This window comes from Corvus moneduloides, chromosome 28 (genome assembly GCF_009650955.1).
Source record: "Corvus moneduloides isolate bCorMon1 chromosome 28, bCorMon1.pri, whole genome shotgun sequence".
NCBI classification, from domain to species: Eukaryota; Metazoa; Chordata; class Aves; order Passeriformes; family Corvidae; genus Corvus; species Corvus moneduloides.
Window position 1 is genome coordinate 3,207,600 of NC_045503.1, and position 20,611 is coordinate 3,228,210.

Consider the following 20,611-nt stretch of genomic DNA (forward strand, 5'->3'; position numbering starts at 1 on the left):
CGCCGCGCGCAACATTTGCATGCCGCCCAATGGCGGCGAGGGGCGGGGCGCTCCGGGAGCGACGGGCCAATGGCGGCCCGGGGCGGGGAGGGGCGGGGCGCTCCGGGCGCGGCGGGCCAATGGCGGGGCGGGGCGGGGCCGCGCGGGGCGGGGCCGGGTCCCGCCGCCCGCCCGCCGCCCGCCCGCCCGCGGGGAGAGCAGCGCCGCGGGCCCCGCGCGCACCGGCCCCGCCGAGCCCGACCCCGGGCGGCCGCGGCTGCTATGCGGCTTCGCGGCGCACGGCCTGCACCGGGTAAGGGGAACGCGCCGCCGCACCGCTCCCGCGGATGGGATCGGCACCGAGACCGGGACCCCGGCCGCGGCCGGGACCGGGAGTCGGGGACTGGGCGGGACCGGGGCCGGGACCGGGGACCAGAGCCCAGGACCGGCCGCCTCTCCGAGGTGGGCTGGGCCCTCCACTGCCGGTGCTGGGCGGGAGCGCGGCGCCCCCTCCCCCCGCGGGGCCGGTTATCGGCCGCCTCCCCCACGCGGGGCTGGGGTTCCTCCTCCGCGGCCGTTCCCGGCCTGGACTCTCCGTTCTCCCCGGGCGCTGCTGTCCGGGCCGGGCAGAACCCCGTGGCCCCGCCCTGTGCCCCCCCCCCCGCCCCAGGCCCGCGGTCTCCCGGGGTCCGGACGGCGGAGGAGCCGGGCCGGGCCGATCCGGGCTCGCCTCTCCGTGTCGGGGGCGCCCGTTTCCCCCCGTTCGCGGGGCCAGGGCCCATCCGGGCCCCGCCGCCTCCGTGCCCGGTCCTTCTGAGGGCCGCCGGTGCCACGTGCCGCCGGGAGCGGGGCCGGGCTCAGTTTCGGGGACGGGACTCTTGTCCGCCCGGGGCTCCCTCCCGCGGCGTCCCCAGCTCCGTCCGTCCCCGGGAACGGCACCCACTGGGCCCGGCCTCCCTGTCCTCCTCCTCCTTTTCCTCACTCAGCCTCCACGACAGCCCCGGAGCCCTTCCCGGCAGTGTCGGGAGCCCGCCTGGGGGTGTCCGGCAGCGGCCAGCCCATCCCCGGTGTCGGTGGCACAAAGGCCCGTCCGTCACACCCCCGGCTGCCTATTTTTAGCCGCTGTCGCTCCCGAGCACCTGCCCCGGGGACGCGGGTGACGCCGCCCCGAATCCCTCGCGGGACCCCCGTCACCGCCCCACGGCAGGGACGCACCGGGCCCCGTGGCCCCGAGCGGCCGGAGGGACAAAGGGGCACGGCTCAAGGTCACCGTGGCCGCCGGGCCGGGGTGCCAAGGGGCCCTGGCTGTGGCCTCACCACTCCGGCTTCCCTGCGGAGAAGTGGCAGCGTGGCTCCGGCGCGGCCACGGCCCGCGGTGCTCGAGGAGGCAGCTCCACACCTGGTGCTGGCACCGAGTCACTCGGGGAGTCGTGGCCAGGCAGAGCCACAGCGGCAACGAGGAGCACGTGCCCGGGTCGGTCTCGCTCCGGTTCGCTCGTGGATGGCGCAGGGGACGGGATTCAGGTGCGGTGCGGGGCAGGAGCGCGGCCACGGCTGGTGAGCGGCTGCTCCGGGGCGGGGAGTGTCCCTGCTCCGACCTCCCCTCCGTGCGGGCGAGACGGAGATGATCAGAGTAGAGGAGAGGAAACTGAGGCACGGGCAGTGCTGGCCCACTTGTGCCGCGCCTCTGCTGGCTCTCCGGTGGAGGCGGTGGCTACTGAGGTGCCGTGGCGGTGGCGACGTGTCCGTCCGTAGCGTGAGCCCAGCGCGGCCGGGCTGGGAGCCGGATGCAGCCGCGGCAAGGCGTGGGGGAAGCGGCTCCCGCCCGATCGTCCGCGGCCCCGGCCCACACTGGTAGCAGGTTCCTCTTTCCAGAATGCGCGGGATCGTGGCGTAGCTGCCGGCCCCTGCGCGCCACCGGCTGTCCTGGCCCCGCAGCCCCTGGGTCCGGCCCCCGGGTCAGTCCCCGGGAGGGTCTGGCGGTGTGCGCGCTGCACGGGCCCCCGGGCAGCTGAAACGGGGTTTGCCCGTATACGGCACGGCCGCGGTGCTGCGGTGAGCTCCCTCCCTGCTCTCAGCGCAGGAGAGGTCACAACTGAGAACTGGCTGGCCACAGGGGCTGCTGGCCACACCGGGGCTTGGGGAGCTCAGTGCTAAGGGGGTCCAGACCAGGGTGCTGGGGCGTGGGGGTTCCGTAGGGCCCAGCTGTAATGTGCTGATCTCTCCGGTGTTTTCCAGTGGGGCAAAGCAGAGCTGCTCACAGCCTCACGTTGCCTCAGAGGGCCCCCGGCCCCCAGGGAAGGGGAGCAGGGGGGCTTTTGCGGGCGGTTGGCAGAGCCTGTTTGCCAGGGTTTCAAGGCTCTGCCTGCCCATCCCCTGGGATCTGCCCCGGGGCACTTTGGGGCCCCTCCACTGTGCAGTGCAGACCCCAGTGGTGCCCACGCCCCAGTGCCTTCACGATGAGCCCAGTGCTCCCCACGTGGTGTGTCCCTGGTGGGGATGGCCTTGTCCCCTGCGGGGGACCCGGTGGGCGTCTCTCTCCAAAGCCTGTTATCTGCGGGCGCGGGTCCACCGGTATCCGCTGCCTGCAGGGCCGGGCAAGGCTATCGGGTCCGGCAGGCCCCTTCCCCCTCCAGCAGCAGGCCCGGCCGTCCTATCTCATTAGCTCGAGATTAATGAGGCTCCTGCACTGTCTTTAACTCCTTCTTGCTCACCGGCTCCTGCCCACAGCTCCGCTGACCCTCTGCTCTACTTGTCCCACAGGTTTGCGCCAACACCTGCCGGACACCGACCCGGCTGAGGATTAGGGACACCAGCCGTGAGCAGGAGACCCTGAGGCTGTCGCCCCCAGAAAGTGCCAGGTCTGCAAGGGAAGGGGTGATGTGCCGTGCTGCAGTTGCTGCCTGCTGAGCCTGAGGAGGAGTTTTGGAGCCTGCCTGGGACACTCCCCCCAACAACGGCAGCACCCCAATCCCAACGGGCAGCACCGAGCCTGCAACACGCCGCAGCCCTCAAGCAAAGGAGACATCGGGCCAAGCCTGAGAGGGGTCAAGGGGCGCGTCCTCGTTTCCTGGCCCAGTGTCAAATCCTGCCCTAACACCCCGACGGCGCTGCCCCCACCCCCCTGGCAGCCCCCTCTAGGGCTGCCCCCCCCGGCACTGCCCAGCTTTGGCCCCCAGCCCCGCTGGAGCGCGGCAGCCTGCCGGGCGCTGCCCCCCGGGCACTGCCCCCTGGGTGCATCGCCCCCCGCCCCCCCGGGGATCCCCCACCTGCCGGCAGAGCCATGAAGCTGCAGGCGGTGATGGAGAACCTGCAGCGGCAGCAGCGTGCGCGGCTGCAGCAGGCACTGGAAGCGCGGCAGCAGGAGCAGCAGCAGCAGCCGCTGCGCTCCACGTCCCCCCCAGCGCAGCCCTCGCAGCCTCCAGGGCAGCCCCCTGTCAGCACCTCAGCACGGGGCCGTGGGCAGGATCCGGCCCCGGCGCCTGCAGAGGAGGGAGCGGAGCCTGAGAGCGCGCACATCCAGCGGGCACAGATGGCCGCCCTGGCTGCCATGCGGGCGGCCGCCGCTGGCCTCAGCCACTCGCCCAGCCCGGGGCTGTCGGACGAGAGCCAGGCCTCTGAGGAGGAGGAAGAGGAGGAGCGCGGCGAGGAGGAGGAAGATGGCGGGTACCAGCAGGAGATGGGCTCTGAGGAGGAGGAGGAGGACCTGTGAGTGTACTCAGGCAGCTCTCATGGGTTTGGGGAAAGGGCAGGGAAGTGGCACAGCACTGGTGGGTTTGGGCACAGCGTGCTGGGGAGGCTGCGGGGATCCTGCAGCTTGGGGCAGGTTGTGGGTTAGAGCCACCGGGATATTCCAGAGCAGGAGGTGCTGAGAGCAGCGGCTCGGCTCTGTGGCCGTGATTTCTCGTGCTGGGCTGGCACGACATCCCATCTCTGCCCAGGAGCTGCGTGGGGCTGTGACAGAGGACGCCGGGCTGGCGTTAAATTATGCAGGACCCTCAGCTGCCTCCAGCATGCATCCTCCCAGGGCAGGGCCCGGCCAGGAGCCATCTGGCAGAGCTCCGTGGCAGAGCTGCTCCTGGGATGCCAGGGGCCGCCAGGCCCCGCAGAGCTGCCCCTGCCAATGGGCTGTACCGGGGCTCCGCTGTGTGCTGGGTGTGTGGTCCCAGCCCCACAGCTGGGGAGGGGAGAGGGATGGACCTTGGGAACCAGCATGGAACCAAACCTCTCCTCTCCCCCTGGTTCCAGAAAGGGCAAATGGGATGAAGATGACTTCGAAGAGGACCTGGGTGAGGAGGAAGAGGAAGAAGAAGAGGAGGAGGAAGAGGAAGACTATGAGGAAGAAGAAGACATGGGAGAGGAAGGGCTCAGCTCAGCAGAGGCGGTGCGGGCGGGCGTGGGATCCCTGCTGCTCCGCAAGCCCCCAGCGCCCCAGCACTACCGGGGGGAGCCACCACGGCTGCCAGGGGGACAGGAGCGGCTGCCCCCAGGCCTGGGCCACGCGCAGCCCCCGCCACCGGCACCTGACCACGGCGACTGGACCTACGAGGAGCAGTTCAAGCAGGTATGTGCCCACTGAGACATGCGTATCCCTGCCGTATCATCCCTCTCCCTGCTCCTGTGCCTCCGTGTGTCCTCGCGAGTGTGGGGAGGTGCCTCTGGCAGTGCCGCCTCCGGCAGTGTTCTCCTCAGATCCGGCTGCTGTTGTCATTAGGAATGCGTGGGATTTCTCTGGGGTTTTAGTGCTGGGCTCAGTCTTGCCCCCTCCCTGGTTGGGTGGCTCTGAGTGGATCCTGTGTCCGGGTTGTTCCAGCACATGCAGACAGTGCAATGGGGTTTGCTGCAGGGAGCTGGGAGGATTCTTGCTGAAAATTATGAAAAAATCGCCCCCAACTTGAAAATCTGACAGGATTCTTGGTTTTCCTCTTCTCCACCTCCCCAAGCCATTTTCCGCAGGGACCTGTCTGTGTCCCGTCACCGTCACTGCAGAGGTGATGCCTGGCAGGATAATTCTGGCCCCGTAAATGCTTGGTGGGGGGCAGAGCTGCCCCCCTGCCCACTGCCAAAATGCCATTGAAGAGTGAAAGCACCTGGCTGCCCCCTTCATTGCCTTCCCCAGGCAACAAGGCCAGCACGTTCCCACTCTCCCGGCGCCAGAGCTGGCTGCGCTCCGCTCTCACTAACAGAAGAAAACGTGCTGGAGCCGGGGCTCCCCAGGGACCGCCCGGCACCTTTGATGTGTGCTTAAATACATCGGAGTTTGGGGCTGGGGGAAGGGGCAGGACCGGCAGCAGCAGATGGGACCCAGATGGAGCAGCCGGGGCATGGTGGCCTTTCAGGAGGGATGCGACCACCTCTGCCCCTTCGCCTTCAGGAGGCTGTCACATCCCTTCCGAAATGGGGGAAGGGGCTGCTGGGATCTGCCAGCACATCTGGATGTGGGCAGGCTCAGAACAGGGCTGGCAGAGGGAGCACCAGCAAGCATGGAATGTGTGGCTGTCCTCCTGGCACTGCCTGGCTGCGGGGATGGAGGGATGCTCCTGCCCAGCCGTGGGGACAATGTGGTGCTCCTCTCCAGCTGTGGGGATGGAGGGATGCTCCTGCCCAGCTGTGGAGATGGTGTTATGCTTCTGTCCAGCTGTGGGGATGGTGTTGTGCTCCTGCCCAGCTGTGGGGATAGTAGGATGCTTCCACCTGGCTGCGCGATAGAGGGATGCTCCTGCCCCGCGCATCCCTTGTGCCGCTGCACCCATGACGCCTTCTCTTCTTGTGGTTTCTCTCTCTCTCATGCTTCCTGCTGCCGGGGAGCGAGGGGCCAGGGCCCTGAGCTTGTAGCTGTGAAAAGGCTTTTCAATACCGCAGCTCTGATCTTCCTGTTTGTCAGTGTGTCAGTGCCCTAGTCCAGGCTGTAGCCTCTGCCAGGTCCCAGCATTTCCCCTGCCCCCCAAGCTGTGCTGGCAAAATGGGTTGAGCACCCCCTCTCCCTCCATGTCGCTTCCCGGGGTCGCCGGGAAGAGCCTGGCACGGTGGTGAATCATGGAAGCAGCCAGAGGGGGTTGGAAAGCCTCCGTGGGCGGAGGAGCGGAGGCAACGCGCCGGGCCCAGAGAGGCTTTCCCCGGCACGTCAGCCCGCACGACCGCGCTTGGATCGCGGCCGCTGGACTGGGGCCAGGGGGTTGCTGGCACAGCCGGTGCTGGCCGGGAGCTCCTCCTGGCCGGCCTCCAGCGCGTGCCGCCGGGCTCCATCCCAGCCCAGCTGGCGCGGCCTGGGAAGGAGCAGCAGGAATGTAAACAGCGAGGGCAGCGCGGGGCAGAGGATGCCGTACCCCATCCCCGCTCCTCGCTGGGGCGGAGGCGCCTTAGGGGGAACCCCGGCAGCTCCAGGGTGCTGGAGCACAGCAGGATCCCTGCGTGAGTGAGCCAGCAGAGACGCGGTGCTGCGCGTGGCTGTGCCAGTGCCTGCTCTGTGAGGGACAGGCTCTTTTGGGGTTCCTTTCTATTTTTGCCAAGGAGCTCCTCAGCACTGGCAGCACTCCAGCTCCCCCACCACCCCTGATGCTTCCCCTGGCTGTCCAGCTGTCCCTGCAGCTACCATTTGGATTCAGCTCCGGTTGTGGTGGTGCTGCCAGCATCCTTGGCCCATGGGTCTCTCGAGGACACCGTCCTCACCGGGCAGTGCTGTCATCCAAGCCCCTGTGCCTGTCTCCACACCCAAACCCCCACAGCCGGGAGCTGTCCCCATCCTCCACTGCCAGGTTTTATTGACCCATCTGGGACAGATTCCTGTGAACTGGTGCTCGGCTGAGCCGTGGGGGGCCAGAGAGAGGAGGAGGGGGCCCAGTTCAAGGGAGGAGGAAGGGGAGGGCGTGAGGAAGAGTTATGGAGGTGAGGGAGGTTAGGGAGCCGGCGCGTGGCACCTCCCCATCCCCAGGGACGGCTACTGCACAGGCAGAGGTCAGCTCCGCCTGACCCGGGCGCTGCCGGCGCGGGCAGCAGAACAAAGGAGCCCCCAGCACAACACAGGACTCGGGGGCAGCGGCTGCCGAGGGCACCGTGGCTCCTCAGGGGGGGAAAAGGGGGCATTTTCTGGGTGGGAAGAGGCTCCCCACGGGAAATGGCTAAAATTCCAGCAAGCTTCCTGCCATTAGCAAGGAGCTGCTGGCGGTAAAACTGCTGAGCTCTGTACCCCAGTACTGTGGAGGCTCTGCTGCTGCTGCCCCCCAAGATCCCTCCTCTGATCTTTCTGTTTCATTATTGCTATTACTGTGTCCCACTAATACCAGGAGTGGGAGCCCCTGGTGCGGTGGCAGCCCCTGGAGCTGGAGTTTCCGGCTTCTGCCCCTTTTGGAGTTTCCTGTGCTGCCGGTGCTCCCTCAGGCATGGGCACCCTGCACGCCGGTACCCCGTCCCACGTCACGGGAGCTCGAGGAATCCATCTCCCTGCGTTCACCCGGCTGCAGCAGCCACCGGGCTCCCTCTGGGGTTCTCCATTTTGGGTGCTCCCTTTTGGGGTGTCCCACTGTGGCTGCCTCAGGTTGATGTTTAACCCCCCCATTTCTGCTTCAGGAAGGATTTAAGAAGTCACCACAGTGCTGGTGGGAGGCTGTGCCAGCTGGGGGGTTTCGAGGGGTGCTGGTGCTTTAGTAGGGCAAGAGTTTTCTTGTCTTGGGGACATCTGAGCCGTGCCAGTGGCACATGGGCGCAGAAACCTCAGCCCTTATCTTGTGCGGTGCAGCACACCCCGAGATACGGCGTTTCAAAGTGCAGCGGTGGGGGAAAAATAAACCGAAAGCAACTCGGCAACCTCGGAAGGGCTGCGGGGGTGGGTGAAACTGGACCCCCCTCCTCCCAGACTGGCCCCACGCACATGGCTGGTGGAGCTGGGATTTTCCAGGAGGGTCTGGAGGAGCAGAGAGCCCATACCTCCTCTGAATCCCCAGGAGCTGATTAAGGCATGGGGGGATCCCCTCTGAACCCCTTTCTCCTGTGGATTATTCTCCTTTTCAAAGCCCAAAGCCAGCTGGGCGCGTGGGGCCAGCGCGGGGGCCCCGTGGCCTCTTAACGAGGGCGGGAGGGTCCATTTACTTTCTTTAAAATATTGATTAGAGCTTTATTGCATTAGCCAGCCGAGCGGATGAGCCGCCCCCGGGGAGGGCGAGGGGCCCCCTGCGCAGGGAAGGGGGACCCGAGTGTCATCACACGGCCGGGGGCCACCGTCCCCCACCCGGAGGCAGTTTGACTCCCAGATAATGGGGAGTGCCCTGGGGCCCCCGGTTGGGCGCTGCTCTGCCGGGGAGGTGATTGTGGTGCCTGGCCAGGCCAGCAGCAGATAACGCAGACAAGAGGGGACCTGAGCAGGACAGGACTTTGAGAGCAGTGGGGGAGTCACCGGTGGACCCCTCCCAGGAACAGGGCTGCGTCCTTTCCCCTCAGCCCATGCTCAGCCATCGCCTCTCTCACCCCACACCACTGCCCAGCCTGCCAAGGGGTGCTCCCAGCCAGGGATCCAGCACAGTAATTGGCTCATAGTGCTCAGGGAGCATTCCCGGGGCTGTAATCCCACCAGATCCCTGGCCAGAGGTCAGGGACTTCTCGGCGAGAGCGGCTTAGCCGCCAAGTGCCTCCCCCAGCCAGACGCCTGGGTGCTCACAGGTGCTGGTCCCGGCATTTCGGCACCCATGAAGCCATTTCTCCCAGCAAGACCCAGGATGATTAACGAGGTCGAGGGACAGGGTGACACATCCTTCCTGCTCCAGGTGCCCAGCTGGACCGTGCTCCTGACACCCATTGTCTTGGGAGCTGGGCTGGCTCCCCACAGCCTGCTTGTGTCCCCCTAAAGCCCCATTTCCCCCCATGCTTTGACCCCCCCAGAGCCTCATTTCCCCCCACCCCTGGCCCTCCCAGAGTCCCACTCCCTCCACGCCCCAGCCCCCCGGGCTGACTCAAGGGCTGCGGAGGTGGCGGCCGCCTCCCCTCTCGGCACAGCTGAACTAACAGGGTTTATTTAAAAGGCAAAAAAAAAAAAAGAAAAGAGTGGCGCAGGGAGCGGGGCCTTTGTCAGCAGAGCCCCCCGCCCCCACCACGGCGTTGGGCAAGGGCAGCATTGCTCCATCGCCCTATTTCTGGCCCAAACCACAGGAGAAATGGTAGCTGGTCCCAGGGCCCAGCCGGACGTGCTGCAATCCGGGGCCAGGGCTGGGGGTGGTTTGGGGCCAGGGGGGCCCCCTGCTCCGAGCCCCTGGGGCAGCCAGACTGGGGGCTCAGGGTGGAGCTCCTGGACCAGCTCCTGACCTGCTCCCTGACCCTTCCCATCGGTCACTTAATCTGCCTGGGCCTGGGTTCCCGCTCTGGCTGGAGCTCGGGATAATCCACCCTGTGGCTGGGGCTGCTGGAGGCCAGGGCTCACCCCTGAGGAGGGTGTGGCCGTGTCAGTTCTGTGGCAACAGTCCTTTGGCAAAGGGCTTCCCTGTCCCCCCACAGCAGCTGGCTCAGGGTCTCACCCTGGTACAGGCGGCAGTGGGAGCACCCAGGCAGGTACAAGCCTTAAACTCCTTCAGCAAAGGGCTTCACCTCCTGCCTCCGTTTCCCCACCTGCCCACATCCACTGTGGAGCCTCCAACTTGGGCACCAGCGCTTGATTTTGGAGATTCCAGCACCTGGGACATGCTGTCCCACACTGCCACCTGCTCGGGTGCCACAGTGGGATGGGGTCTGTCACTCTGGTGCCACCACAGTGACCACCACCACCCCCCTCCCCTCAGTGCGAGGAAGCCATGAGGTTTCAGCGGTGCTGAAGCAGCTCAGCGGTGATGGTTCCCGGGGCTGACAGCCCACAGCTGGCTCCTGTCAACCCCATCTGCGGCTGCTGGACCCCTTCCAGCTCCTCCAGCAGCTCCGCAGTGGTGTTCCCAGGGGTTCCATGCACCCTGGCCCCACCCGCAGGACCCCTGGGTGCGGACGGAGGGCAGAGGTGCAGGACCTCGCATTTCAGGAACAGATTTGCAATTAGCCAAATCCCAGCAGGCGGTGGAAGCCCCGGTGACTCATCTGCCGGGGCTTACCGCGATCCCCTTCTAAGACGATCATTTACATATGGTGGAATTTAAACCCCCGTCTTGGCTTCCCGGCCTCGCTGCTGCCGCTGCTGACACCGCACCCAGGTCAGGTCCCGAATGAGGGTCTTGGCCCTCCAGCCCTCGGGGGCTTCACCCCAGCAGGCTTGGGAGTCACGCAGGAGGAATGACCCAAACTGGGGGCTCACCAGGTGCCCCAAGAGTTTTGAGTTGGCTGGCCACGTTTTCCCAGCTCCGTGCTGCGTGGCTCCGACTCAGCTGCCTCCCCAGGCTCTGCCCGGTGGCGGGAGCTGTGCTGGCCTGGTGTCCTTCCTTGGACGAGCTTTCTCAACAGCGCCTGACTCCGCTGGATTAATATTTGTACAAGGTCCGGTGTGATAGCAAGCATGTGTCAAGGGCATGCACCAGCACGCACACGGCAAGGGCCGGGAGAGCCACCGCTGCCGGCCCGGCTCCCATCTAGCCAGCGGCTTGGCCCAGCCAGGGGAGCAGCCCCAGCACCCCAGCTCCCTGTCCCGTGACCCCTCATCAGCCTGTGCCACACGTCCGCGTTCAGACACGGAACCAGTTTTGATTCCAGCGAGAGCCTGGCACGCTGCCGCCCAGCAGTGAACTGCCATTGGAAACGCCACGGCAGCAGGAATCGCTTCCTCCTCTGCGGGAAGGGAGCAAACAGCAGCGGCACAGCCGTCCCGGGAGCTGGTGTCAGTCGGGCCCGCGGCAGGGACACGGATCCTGGGAGCTGCCGGCTGGCTGGGCACAGCGGCCCGTGCCGCGGTGGGGAGGGCGGCCGACAGCACACGGACAATGGGGGGTCAGGGAGGTTAAACGGTGACTAATTCGCCCTTTCAGCGTCCCCTCCGCAGCTCGGGGACACCCGCCGTGCCGGGACACCCGCCGGGACACCCGCCGTGCCGTGACGCCGCCCGCGTACCCCCGGGGTCACCCGCATGACTCCTTCCCCCAGCCTGTGTGGGGAGGAGGTGGGCACCGGGGGAAGCCCGGCTGGTCTCAGGGGCCCCCAGATTTCCGGGCCGATGGCGGGGGATCGGGACTGGGTTTGTCACTGAACCACGAGAGCACCGATGGCTCCTTTGCCCACCGGGTCCCCCAGCCCGAGCAGGAGGCGCTGGTGCAAAGAGGCACCTGCGGTCGGGCCGTGTCCCCCACGGAGGGGACAATGCTGGGAACTGGTGTGAACAATGGTGCCGACGGGAAGCTCCCGGGCCCCCTCCCCAGCTGCCGCCGCGGAAGCGGCCCCCCAGCCCAGGCAGGAATCCCGCCGGGCCGGTCAGTGGAGTCACCGCCGGCCCTGGCCGTATGTGGGCGAGGCTCCCGCCAGCACATCCCCCACGAGCAAGGTGTTGGAGGATTTTGGGCAGGGGGCACACACGTCCCTGTCCCCAGCAGCCCCTTCCCACGGGGGGCTGTGCCCTGGGGGGCTCGCAGGGGATTAGGGATGGGGACAGCCGGGGGTGACCCGTACCTAAGCCGAGTGCTTTATCTGCGTAGGAATCTGCTCCGGGGCTGGACGCTCCCTTTGCCCTTCACTGGGAGGGATTTGCCCCAGCAAACCCTGCACCCCACGCCGGGGAGGCCGTGCTTGGAGAGGGGCTGCTGCCTCGGGCACCCCCAGCCCTGAGTCAGCCATCGCCTTACGGGAAACCACGTCCCCAGTGCCTCCGAAACGCCGCAGCCCGGGGCCCTCGCCAAATCCTTCGCTCTGGTTTTTACAAATGACTTTCTTTTTCTGAATAAGTGCCCTCTCCGACCCCACTGCGGGTCCTGGCATGCCAGAGGCCGGGGGCTGTGTATGGGCTGGGAGTGGGACGGGAAACGCGCCATAAATGTGTTTATTCTTCGTTAAAGAACTCGTTAGTGTGCGCGGGCTCTTCCCCCGCCCGGCGTGGCCCCTCGGCTGTCCGCGGGACAAAGGGATGCATCCCCGGGGGCTGCCAGAGGAAGGAAGGAAAGAAAAGGAGAGAAGTAGCCCCTCAGCCTGTCACCCCTGGCCCTGCTACCTGCTGAGACAGGGTGGGCTCTCCCCGCCGCTGCTTGCGTTGTGTTTTTTCCTTAAATACAGGAATTTGGGGGAGTTTAGCTCCTGGAAGGTGGAGGCTGCCACCAGCCCCCCTCCCTGCTGCAGTGGCCCTTGGGTCTGTCCCCAGTCCCGGCTCACGTCACGGTGTGCACGTCCCAAACCGGTTTCGGAGAGAAGGAGGAAAACCGAGAGTGTTGCCACTTCCTGGCGATGGAAAAGAAACTTGAAAATTAATCCCCGAGGCCTGAAAACCCGGAACCGAGCGGGGGGGAAGGGGAGGTGTTTTTAACTCGGACGTGGGATGCAGGGACACAGATGCCTCATGGGGCAGACAAGGGAGAAGGGACTGCTGCCGAAGGGGAGATTTGCCTGGCACCAGCATGACCCCCGGCATTCCCGGAGCCTTGTGAAATGGCGCTTCTCCTCCTGCTTGTAATTGCCCCTCTTGCCCCAGCTCGGGAGGAGGTCGGACCCCCGGCACGCACCGCGCCCGTGCCGAGGGCTCTCCCGCATTCCTGGCATTGCCAAGGGGCCGCCTCCCGCCCGCCCTTTGAAAGCCAGCGGGTTGGGATTTTCCTGTAATCTGGTTTGAAACATTAATCCGGTCATCCACACCAAACGCCGGGCCGGCATCCTGCCGGGGCGCTGGGCCGGGGTCAGGGCCACCCGCCCACCGCCTGCCTAATTCCTCCTCCACTTAATTATAGATCTGCTGGCAACGGCCATCTGGCTCCGTGTCCTCAGCCGGCCGGGGGCCGGGGCCGAGGGGGCTGCGCTGCAGCCAGGTGGGCCGGACACTGTGGCCAGAGCCAGCCGTGCTGCTGGCATCGAGCATTCACCCTGGGGTAGGTCAGCACTGGGAGCACTGGGTGCATGGAGTCACATCCCCCCCCCCCAGCCCAGGGAACTCTCGGGGAGGTGGGGGCCATCTCCTGCCCCCTCCCCAGCCAGGCTGGGGTGGCTGTGCTGCAGCGTCCCCGGCACCGCACCCTGCCATGGGGACCCCACAGTAAGAGGATATTCCTGGGGCAGCTGCATTATGGATTAAGTTGTTTCCACCTCCCTAATTACGAAACATAAATGTATTGACTCAGTGGCGCAGGGCGGCCTTGCCTGCAGCTCCTGCTCACCGGTACCTTTGCACCGAGCACCGAGACGCCGCGAGGAACCGGCTTTGAGCTGAGCAGAAACCAGGGCTGAGAGCAGGAGGCAGGGCACAGGCACGGGCAGGGCAGGGATCAGCACCAAGCAGGCACAAGACTCAGCACCTGCTGATTTCAGTGCAGCAGTGCCAGCAGCCGCCAGCCTGTGCCAAGCTCAGCTGCGTGCTGGGTTTCGCATGCTGCCGAAACCAGAACGTTTCTGTTCCTCAATTTGCATTTTGAGCCCCGCTGTCCCAGCTGTCCTGCGCTGCCGTTGGGGCTCATGGGGCGCCGGCTGCTTTGCCGTTGGCTGCCGATGGCGTCAATGCAAGGAAATCCTGCGAGGAGTCACTCGTCTCTGTCCCCTTCCGCGTCCTGCCTGTGCTCGGGGGCGAGGGGGAACAGGGGTGGTAAGGGAGGATTGGGGCAGCTCGGCAAATGCCACTCTGTCACACACCACAGTGCACACCAGGCATGTCCCGGCTATGGCTGGGCATGTCCTCACCTCACAGTGCTGCCGGATGAGCACCCTGGGCAGGTGCCCGTCACTGGCAGTTGGTTCTGCTGGCAGTGGCAGAGCTAAACCAGGGTTTGGGGGGTCCCATGGGGAGCGTCTTTCTCAGTTTGGCACTGCAGTGGTCAGTGAGCAGCTGCCAAGTGCAGCGAAGCTGTCGAAGTCTCACCAGTAACTTCCAGCAGCAGCTTGTGCAACATCCTTTGCCCGGCAGCCGTGGCAGGGGTGCTGGCAGGGCTGTGAGGTCACTGGGCAAGAGCGGGGATCCCTCTGCCTGCCGTCCCTGGGGACCCCCGTGGCTTCATCCCAGTTGGGCAGGGGTGAGAGTGGCCACAGCCAGCTGAGCTTGGCATGGGACCACCGGGGCTGGTGGAAGGACGGTACACGGGGCAGCCGCCTGCTGCGGCCACTAATCCCCTGTCCTGACCGGCCACGCTCTCCTCAGCTGACGGTTAATTTTCTTTCATCCTCTTAAACGTGTCCATTCCCCTCGGGACTGAGCCCAGGGCGGGGATCACAGCCCCGAGGGTCTCGGCAGTGGATGAACCAGCATGTTTGGCGCTTCCCCAGGATGGTTCTGCACCCCGCAGGATTGGGCGCCGGGGAAGCCCTTTCTCTGTGTGCAGAGCCACTCAAGGAAACGGGGGAGGCTGGATTGGCGCTGGCCCAACATCCCTCAGCCAGCACGAGCAGCTGGTGCAGCTCAGCCCCAAAAACTATGGTGGTGCTTCTGTGCCATGGCTCACTCCCCCCACACCACAGTCCCACTGTGGGCGCTGGGGTGGGAGGGGGGCTTTGAGGGTCTCTGCCGGTGGTGCTGGTGGTGCCGGTGGTTCCTGCCCTTCCCCTGGGGGTGTGCAAGGGGCTCGTCGAGCCTGCTGAGTTTCCCAGGGGAACTGGGGGGGTTTATGGCCCTGCTTATCATGCGGCCCCATTGATCCCTTTGATCGGTGCCGGCGGGCGAGTCCGGCCCTGCGGGATCCGGATCCTCCCTGCGGGGTGGCAGGAGGAGGGGGCTCAAGCCCCTCGAGTACAGCCAGGACGATGCCCACCCATCCACCTGCCCACGGTCCTGGTGCCGCAGGGCGTAGCCATGGAGGGAGTGGGCACATGGGTGACCCAGTGACCGGCAGCAGTGGCCCTGCAGTGCGTGCCTGGCATATTATGGGGGGGTATTTATAGGCCCCTCCCAGCCCCCCGGCCCCACTGGCAGTTGTTCAGAGTTGTCATTGAGAGAAGCGGAGCTGTGGCGGCCACCCCTGGGCAACGCCTGCCCCCACAGCCCCTGCTCCATCACCCTTCCCGGGATGGGGGGGGATTATCCACCAGCCTCCAGGCAGAAACGGTGCTGGGCTTCAGGAGAGGCCGCACGGCATGGTGTGGTGCGTGCCTCCAGCGTGCCGGGCGCTCCAACCGGCAGATCCTGCGCCATAAATCAGGCAGGAATGTGCCGGGGTGGGGGGTCCCGGCTGAAGATGCCCCAGCAGAGGTGGTGCTTGAGGTGCAGCATGTCGGAGCCTGGCCCAGCTCTGCCTGTCCCGGTGCAGGACACGTCCTTGCAGTGCCATGGCACACAAGCTCATGCCAAGGCACCACGAGCTCATGCCAAGGCACACAAGGCACTGGCTCCCACCACCGGCTCCCGGCTGTGGCTCTCTGTGGCACCCTGAGTGTGGAGGAGGGACCATGCTGAAGCGCTGCTGTGCTGAGCAGGCAGTGGATGCTAAAAATAACCGGGATCAGCGTTCCCGGGAGGAGCCGGGGCCGAGCACGGTGTTGGCAGCCTGGGAGCCACTCCAGCTGTGATCCCAGCACCGGCATTCCGGAGCTGAGCTCCGAGCAGGGCAGGCAGGGAATGGTACAGCAGAGCTCAGGCGTAGGTCAGCCCAAGCCACAGGAACCCCCTGATCCCATGTAGGGGCCCCCCGAGCCATTTGGTGTTCTGTGAGCCACAGGGCTGCTGCAGTGGAAGCCGGGGGTCTCAGGTGGGGGGACACACGGATTAAGGGGGTTTCTGAGCATCTCTCTCTTCTGCAGCTGTACGAGCTGGATGGTGACCCCAGGAGGAAGGAGTTCCTGGATGACCTCTTCAGTTTCATGCAGAAGCGAGGTGAGTCCCCAGCTGTGTGTCCGCCTTGTGCCCCCTCGTCCACTCTGTGTCCCACCCTGCTCCACCACACCCACCTTGCACCCCCCACATCCCCCCCAGGGCCGGGGGCTCATTTCCTCGCCCCTCATTACTGCCCCGAGGTCACGGCTCCGGCTGAGCTGCTGGTTAATCTTTAACCCCTCAGCACAGCAGGGTCAAACCTGCTGGGCTGGATCCAGCGCCTGCGGCCCCCCCTCACCCCCCTGCCTGCACCCACCACACCCAGACCTGCAGCCCCTCCCCACAGGGTCCCACTACCAACGAAACACCCCTGGCTGTGCACCCCCTCTGCCCATGCCCTGGGTTATTGCAGAGTTCAAAGCCCCTCTCTGCACCCTCTCTCTGCCTGGGGAGAGGCCACGGTGGGGGGCCGGGGGTGGGAAGGGCTGAAAGCCAAGCGTGCTCCTGCTCGAGGGTCTGATTCCCGCGTGGAAAACAGCGCTGGAAGTGCTGACACAGGGCTGGCTCCGGCCCTTTGTCAGACGGCACTGGGAAGGCACGTGTGCCTGCGGGGGGGGGCTGGGGCTGCTGGCTGGGTCCCCCAGGGTTCCCCTGGCTGTGTCCCATCCCCTGCCTGTGTCCCCTGGCATCCCCCTGCCTGTGTCCCATGCAGTCCCCTCACCTGCATCCCCTGGGGTCACCCCACCTTCATCCCTTGGGGTCCCCCAGAGCACCCCCTCACCACAGGGTTGGGAGGGGAGGGACCCCCATGAGGGAGCAGGTGCTGCCAGCCCCCTCCCCATGCTGGAGGGATGAGCCTCCTGGCTCATGGGAGGCCGCCACAGCCGGGTTGTGCCGCCCCCGTTATAAATAACTTGCGTTGCCCAGTGCCGGCTCAGCCCGAGGAACCGGCTTGGCCACGACAGGGCTGTGGCTGGAAACTGCGAGTTTCTGTTTCCTTTGTTCGGGGCTGATCTCAGCGGGAGGGCCCGGGGGGGGGCGGAAAGAAGGGGACAGTGGAAGGGGAGGGAGGAGCAGGAGTCCCCCAGCCCCTCTACTGCCCCACAGGGGTCTCGGCAGCTGCGCCCCCACTTCGGGTAAGAAAGCAGCACCCCAGACCCGCTCTCTCCTCCCGCCGCTCCCCAGGGACCCCCGTGAACCGGATCCCCATCATGGCCAAGCAGGTGCTGGACCTGTACATGCTGTACACGCTGGTGACCGAGAAGGGGGGTCTGGTGGAGGTCATCAACAAGAAGCTGTGGCGGGAGATCACCAAGGGGCTGAGCCTGCCCACCTCCATCACCAGCGCGGCCTTCACCCTGCGCACCCAGTGAGCGGGGGCTCGGAGGGGAGGGGAGAGGGGCGAGCCCTCGGGGGTCCCTCTGCCCTGTGCAGGGGACGGGGGCTCTGTGTGGGAGCGGTGGGGATGGGGGGAGCGATGAGGTGGCACACGGGAAGGGGTGCCCAGCCACTGCGTCACCCTCACCATCCCCGCCCGTGTCCCGTCCGGCCGCAGGTACATGAAGTACCTGTACCCCTACGAGTGTGAGAAGCGCGGGCTGAGCAACCCCAATGAGCTGCAGGCAGCCATCGACAGCAACCGGCGGGAGGGCCGGCGGCAGGGCTTCGGCGGCTCCCTCTTTGCCTACTCGCCCGGCGGCACCCACGGCCTCCTCTCCTCGCCCAAGCTGCCAGTGCCGGCGCTGGGGCTGGCATCTGCCACCAACGGCGGGGCCATCGCACCGGGCCAGAAGATCAAGAAAGGTAAAAGATGCTGTGGGGTCTGGGTGCTCCAGGGTTTGGCTGCTGCGGGGTCCAGCTGCCACAGGGTCTGGCCACAAGCTGAGCCCTCTCCTGGCACTGGGAATAAGGGGCAGAGCTGGGGGAAGTGGGCGGAGGGGTGATGCTCCTCTCCCCTGCTTGGGCTCCAGGGCTCGGCCCGGGGACCCTGATTCCAATCTCTGACCTTTGGAGGCACAGCAGGGCACCAAACTGTTGTGCCAGGGCTGGGGACACCCTGGGGTGGTGGTACCAACCTACCCCTGTGCCCCCATCCCTGACACCTGCTCCCCCGGCAGAGGAGGACTCTCCCATCCCCATCTCCATGCCCAGCCGGCTCCCGGTCTCGCTGGCCGGGCACCCGGTGGTGGCCGCGCAGGCGGCCGCAGTGCAGGTGGCGGCGGCCGCCCAGGCCGCTGCGCTGGAGCAGCTGCGGGAGAAGCTGGAGTCGGGGGAGCCCCCGGAGAAGAAGTTGGCGCTGGTGACGGACGAGCAGCAGCGGCTGATGCAGCGGGCGCTGCAGCAGAACCTCCTGGCCATGACGGCCCAGCTGCCCATGAGCATCCGCATCAACAGCCAGGGCACGCGCTCGCCAGGTCAGTGCCGGCCCCGGCCACCCGCCCCGGCCGAGCCCCTGGCCCCGGCAGGCTCCGTAACGCGGCTCTCCCCGGCAGAGAACCGCCCGGACGCCGCTGCCACCAGCAGCAACGGCACCAACAGCATCAGCATGTCCGTGGAGATCAACGGCATCGTCTACACAGGTGAGGGGCTCCCCCGGGCCCCACTGCCCTGGGTGGGGGCTGCTCCGGGTCACACTCCCACCTCCCTTCACCCCCTTCCATGGCATGGCCACGGCACCCCGCGGCTCAGCCCCTCGCTCTCTCCCCAGGTGTGCTGTTCGCTCAGACACCCGGCCCTTCCTCCTCCTCTTCCTCCTCCTCCTCCTCTGCCTACAGCAAAGGCAACGGCGGCAGCAGCCGAAGCAGCGGCGGCAGCGGGGTGGGGAGCGGCGGTGGCGGCGGTGGGAACGCGGCCCCCGCCCCGGCCGGCCTGGCCGTGCCCCCCAGCTCTACCTCCAACAGCGCTTCGCCTTAACGCCCCAGAGCCTCGCAGCCCTCACAGCACCGGCGGCCGTGGGGGGACGGGGCCACCGGGGCCTTCTGGGGTCTCACCAGGGTCTTGCCCGAGGTCTTGCCAGGGTCTCTCTGGGTCTCAACAGGATTTCACCGGGATCTCACCAGGGTTTCACTGAGATCTCGCCAGGGTCTCACTGGAGTCTCACCAAGGGTCTCGCCCGAGGTCTTGCCAGGGTTTCTCCGGGGTCTCATCAGGGTCTCGCTGGACTCTGCCCTTGTTCTCGTGTTGTTGGATTTTCCTTTTCCAGGCAGAAAAGCTTTAGCCCCGGGGGGTTTTGCCGGAGCCGCCGGCTGTCCGGCTGCGCCGCTCCGGGACCGTTTACCTCACTCACATCACACTTTGCACTGTACATTTATTATTATTATTATTATAATTATTATTATTTTTTAACTCGTGTTACCTCCAGACAGACGCACGGACGCCTGCCGACGCGAGCTCTAGCGAAACCCCCCCGGAATTCTAAAGGAAAAAAAAAAAACCCAAAAATGCTAAAAAAAAAAATTGGAAATAGGGAGATATTTTATTCATTTCCATCCTTTTCCCTCCTTTGTTTTGGGAACTCCACTCTCTGCAGGATTTTAAGAGGTTGGTTTTGATTGTTTTGTTGTAAATAGCTTCTATTTTATTCTCTAAAAAGAAAAAAAAAAAAAGGAATCAAACTTTTAACATGCAAATGATATATATTAGTCTTCATCAGGGAAAATGGGAGCTTGGAAAAAAGTTGGAATCTCCTTTCTCCTCTCCTTATCGGTGGTTGGGTCCAGCTCTGCTCCTTCCCCCACCGGCAAATCCTAATTTTTATTCCTCCCCCTGCATAAAACTACTGTTTAAAGCCACTTTGGGCTTATTTCCTCCAAAAATAAGCAGGATCCAGAGGATGGGGATGCTCGGGGCTGCAGGACGCTCCGGAGCTCGCGGAGAACCCGAAGGACCTGAGGATTTATTTGAAGCCTCACAATCTCCGTTTTCTTTTTTTTACCGTTCCCCACCCCTTCCCCCACCCCCCCCCAAAAAAAAAATTCACCCACATCTGCGTGAGACACAATCCAACCCGATACCGAAACCCCCTCACCCCAATCGGTATCTCCATTCTCAGGTTCCCACCTGGAGCACAGGGTTTTTCCCCCTTCCCCAGGTGCCCTGGGGGGGGGGGGTCCAGGCTGGTGGGACCTCCCCCCCCCCCCCCAACCCCCTTTTTATTTTTAATTTCACTCGGGGAAGTGGCGATCTCAGGGGATTTGGGGTTTTTCCAGCTGGTTTTTGTTGTTTTCTGCCTTTTTTTTTTCCCTGCTGGAATCCCCTTGGTGGCTCCGTGGGGTGGGGGGGTCTTGGTGGCTTCATGGACCCTCGGGGAGGGGGTGGGGAGGGCCTGGGAGGGTCCGTCCAGCTCCTGCTGCTGTTGGGGTCCAACCCAGCTCCTCGTAAGGAGAAATTCCAAGGGGGAATTTTTGTGCCCAGGGCGGGCTTAGATTTTCTTAGTGATTTTTTTTGCATTGTACAGTCACTATTTTGGGTTGTTTTGGGTTGTTTTAATTATTTTCCCTCCCCTCCTTTCCGTGCCCCTCCTCCTCCCCCTTTATTTTTGTTTTTGAGAGCGGGTGACTTTCCACTTTATTTTTCTTTTTTGCATATCGATTTAAAAATAATAAAAAAAGAGCCTAAATCAGTTTTTTCGGGGGAGGGTTTTGGAGAGAAAATTAAACTAAAGGAGCGGCCCCAGCTGCAGCCGCCGCCCTCCCCCCAGCGTTGCGTATCTTAACTCAGGTAAAAAAGGAAAATGAGAAAAGAAAAAAAACCACAAAAGACAAAAAAAAAGAAAAAAAAGGAATAAAAAAATAAACCACATTCTACCTCTGA

The 20,611-nt window shown here is 64.9% G+C and overlaps 1 protein-coding gene across 3 annotated transcripts; it reads left to right on the forward strand.

Annotated features, from left to right (window-relative positions):
* The first annotated feature begins 208 nt into the window (after positions 1-208).
* Positions 209-19,266, forward strand: ARID3A (AT-rich interaction domain 3A). 3 transcript variants are annotated; one of them, XM_032092694.1, is made up of 9 exons: positions 209-292; positions 2,743-3,687; positions 4,228-4,543; positions 15,787-15,859; positions 16,985-17,168; positions 17,355-17,602; positions 17,917-18,213; positions 18,292-18,378; positions 18,507-19,266. In XM_032092694.1, the coding sequence occupies exons 2-9, from the start codon at positions 3,263-3,265 to the stop codon at positions 18,710-18,712; spliced, it is 1,836 nt and encodes a 611-aa protein (XP_031948585.1). In that variant the 5' UTR covers positions 209-292; positions 2,743-3,262; the 3' UTR covers positions 18,713-19,266. The 3 variants fall into 3 exon arrangements, with proteins under 3 accessions (XP_031948585.1, XP_031948583.1, XP_031948584.1); XM_032092692.1 differs by having other exon boundaries at positions 17,917-18,378; XM_032092693.1 differs by lacking the exon at positions 209-292 and adding an exon at positions 1,284-1,503 and having other exon boundaries at positions 17,917-18,378.
* Positions 19,267-20,611: the final 1,345 nt, after the last annotated feature.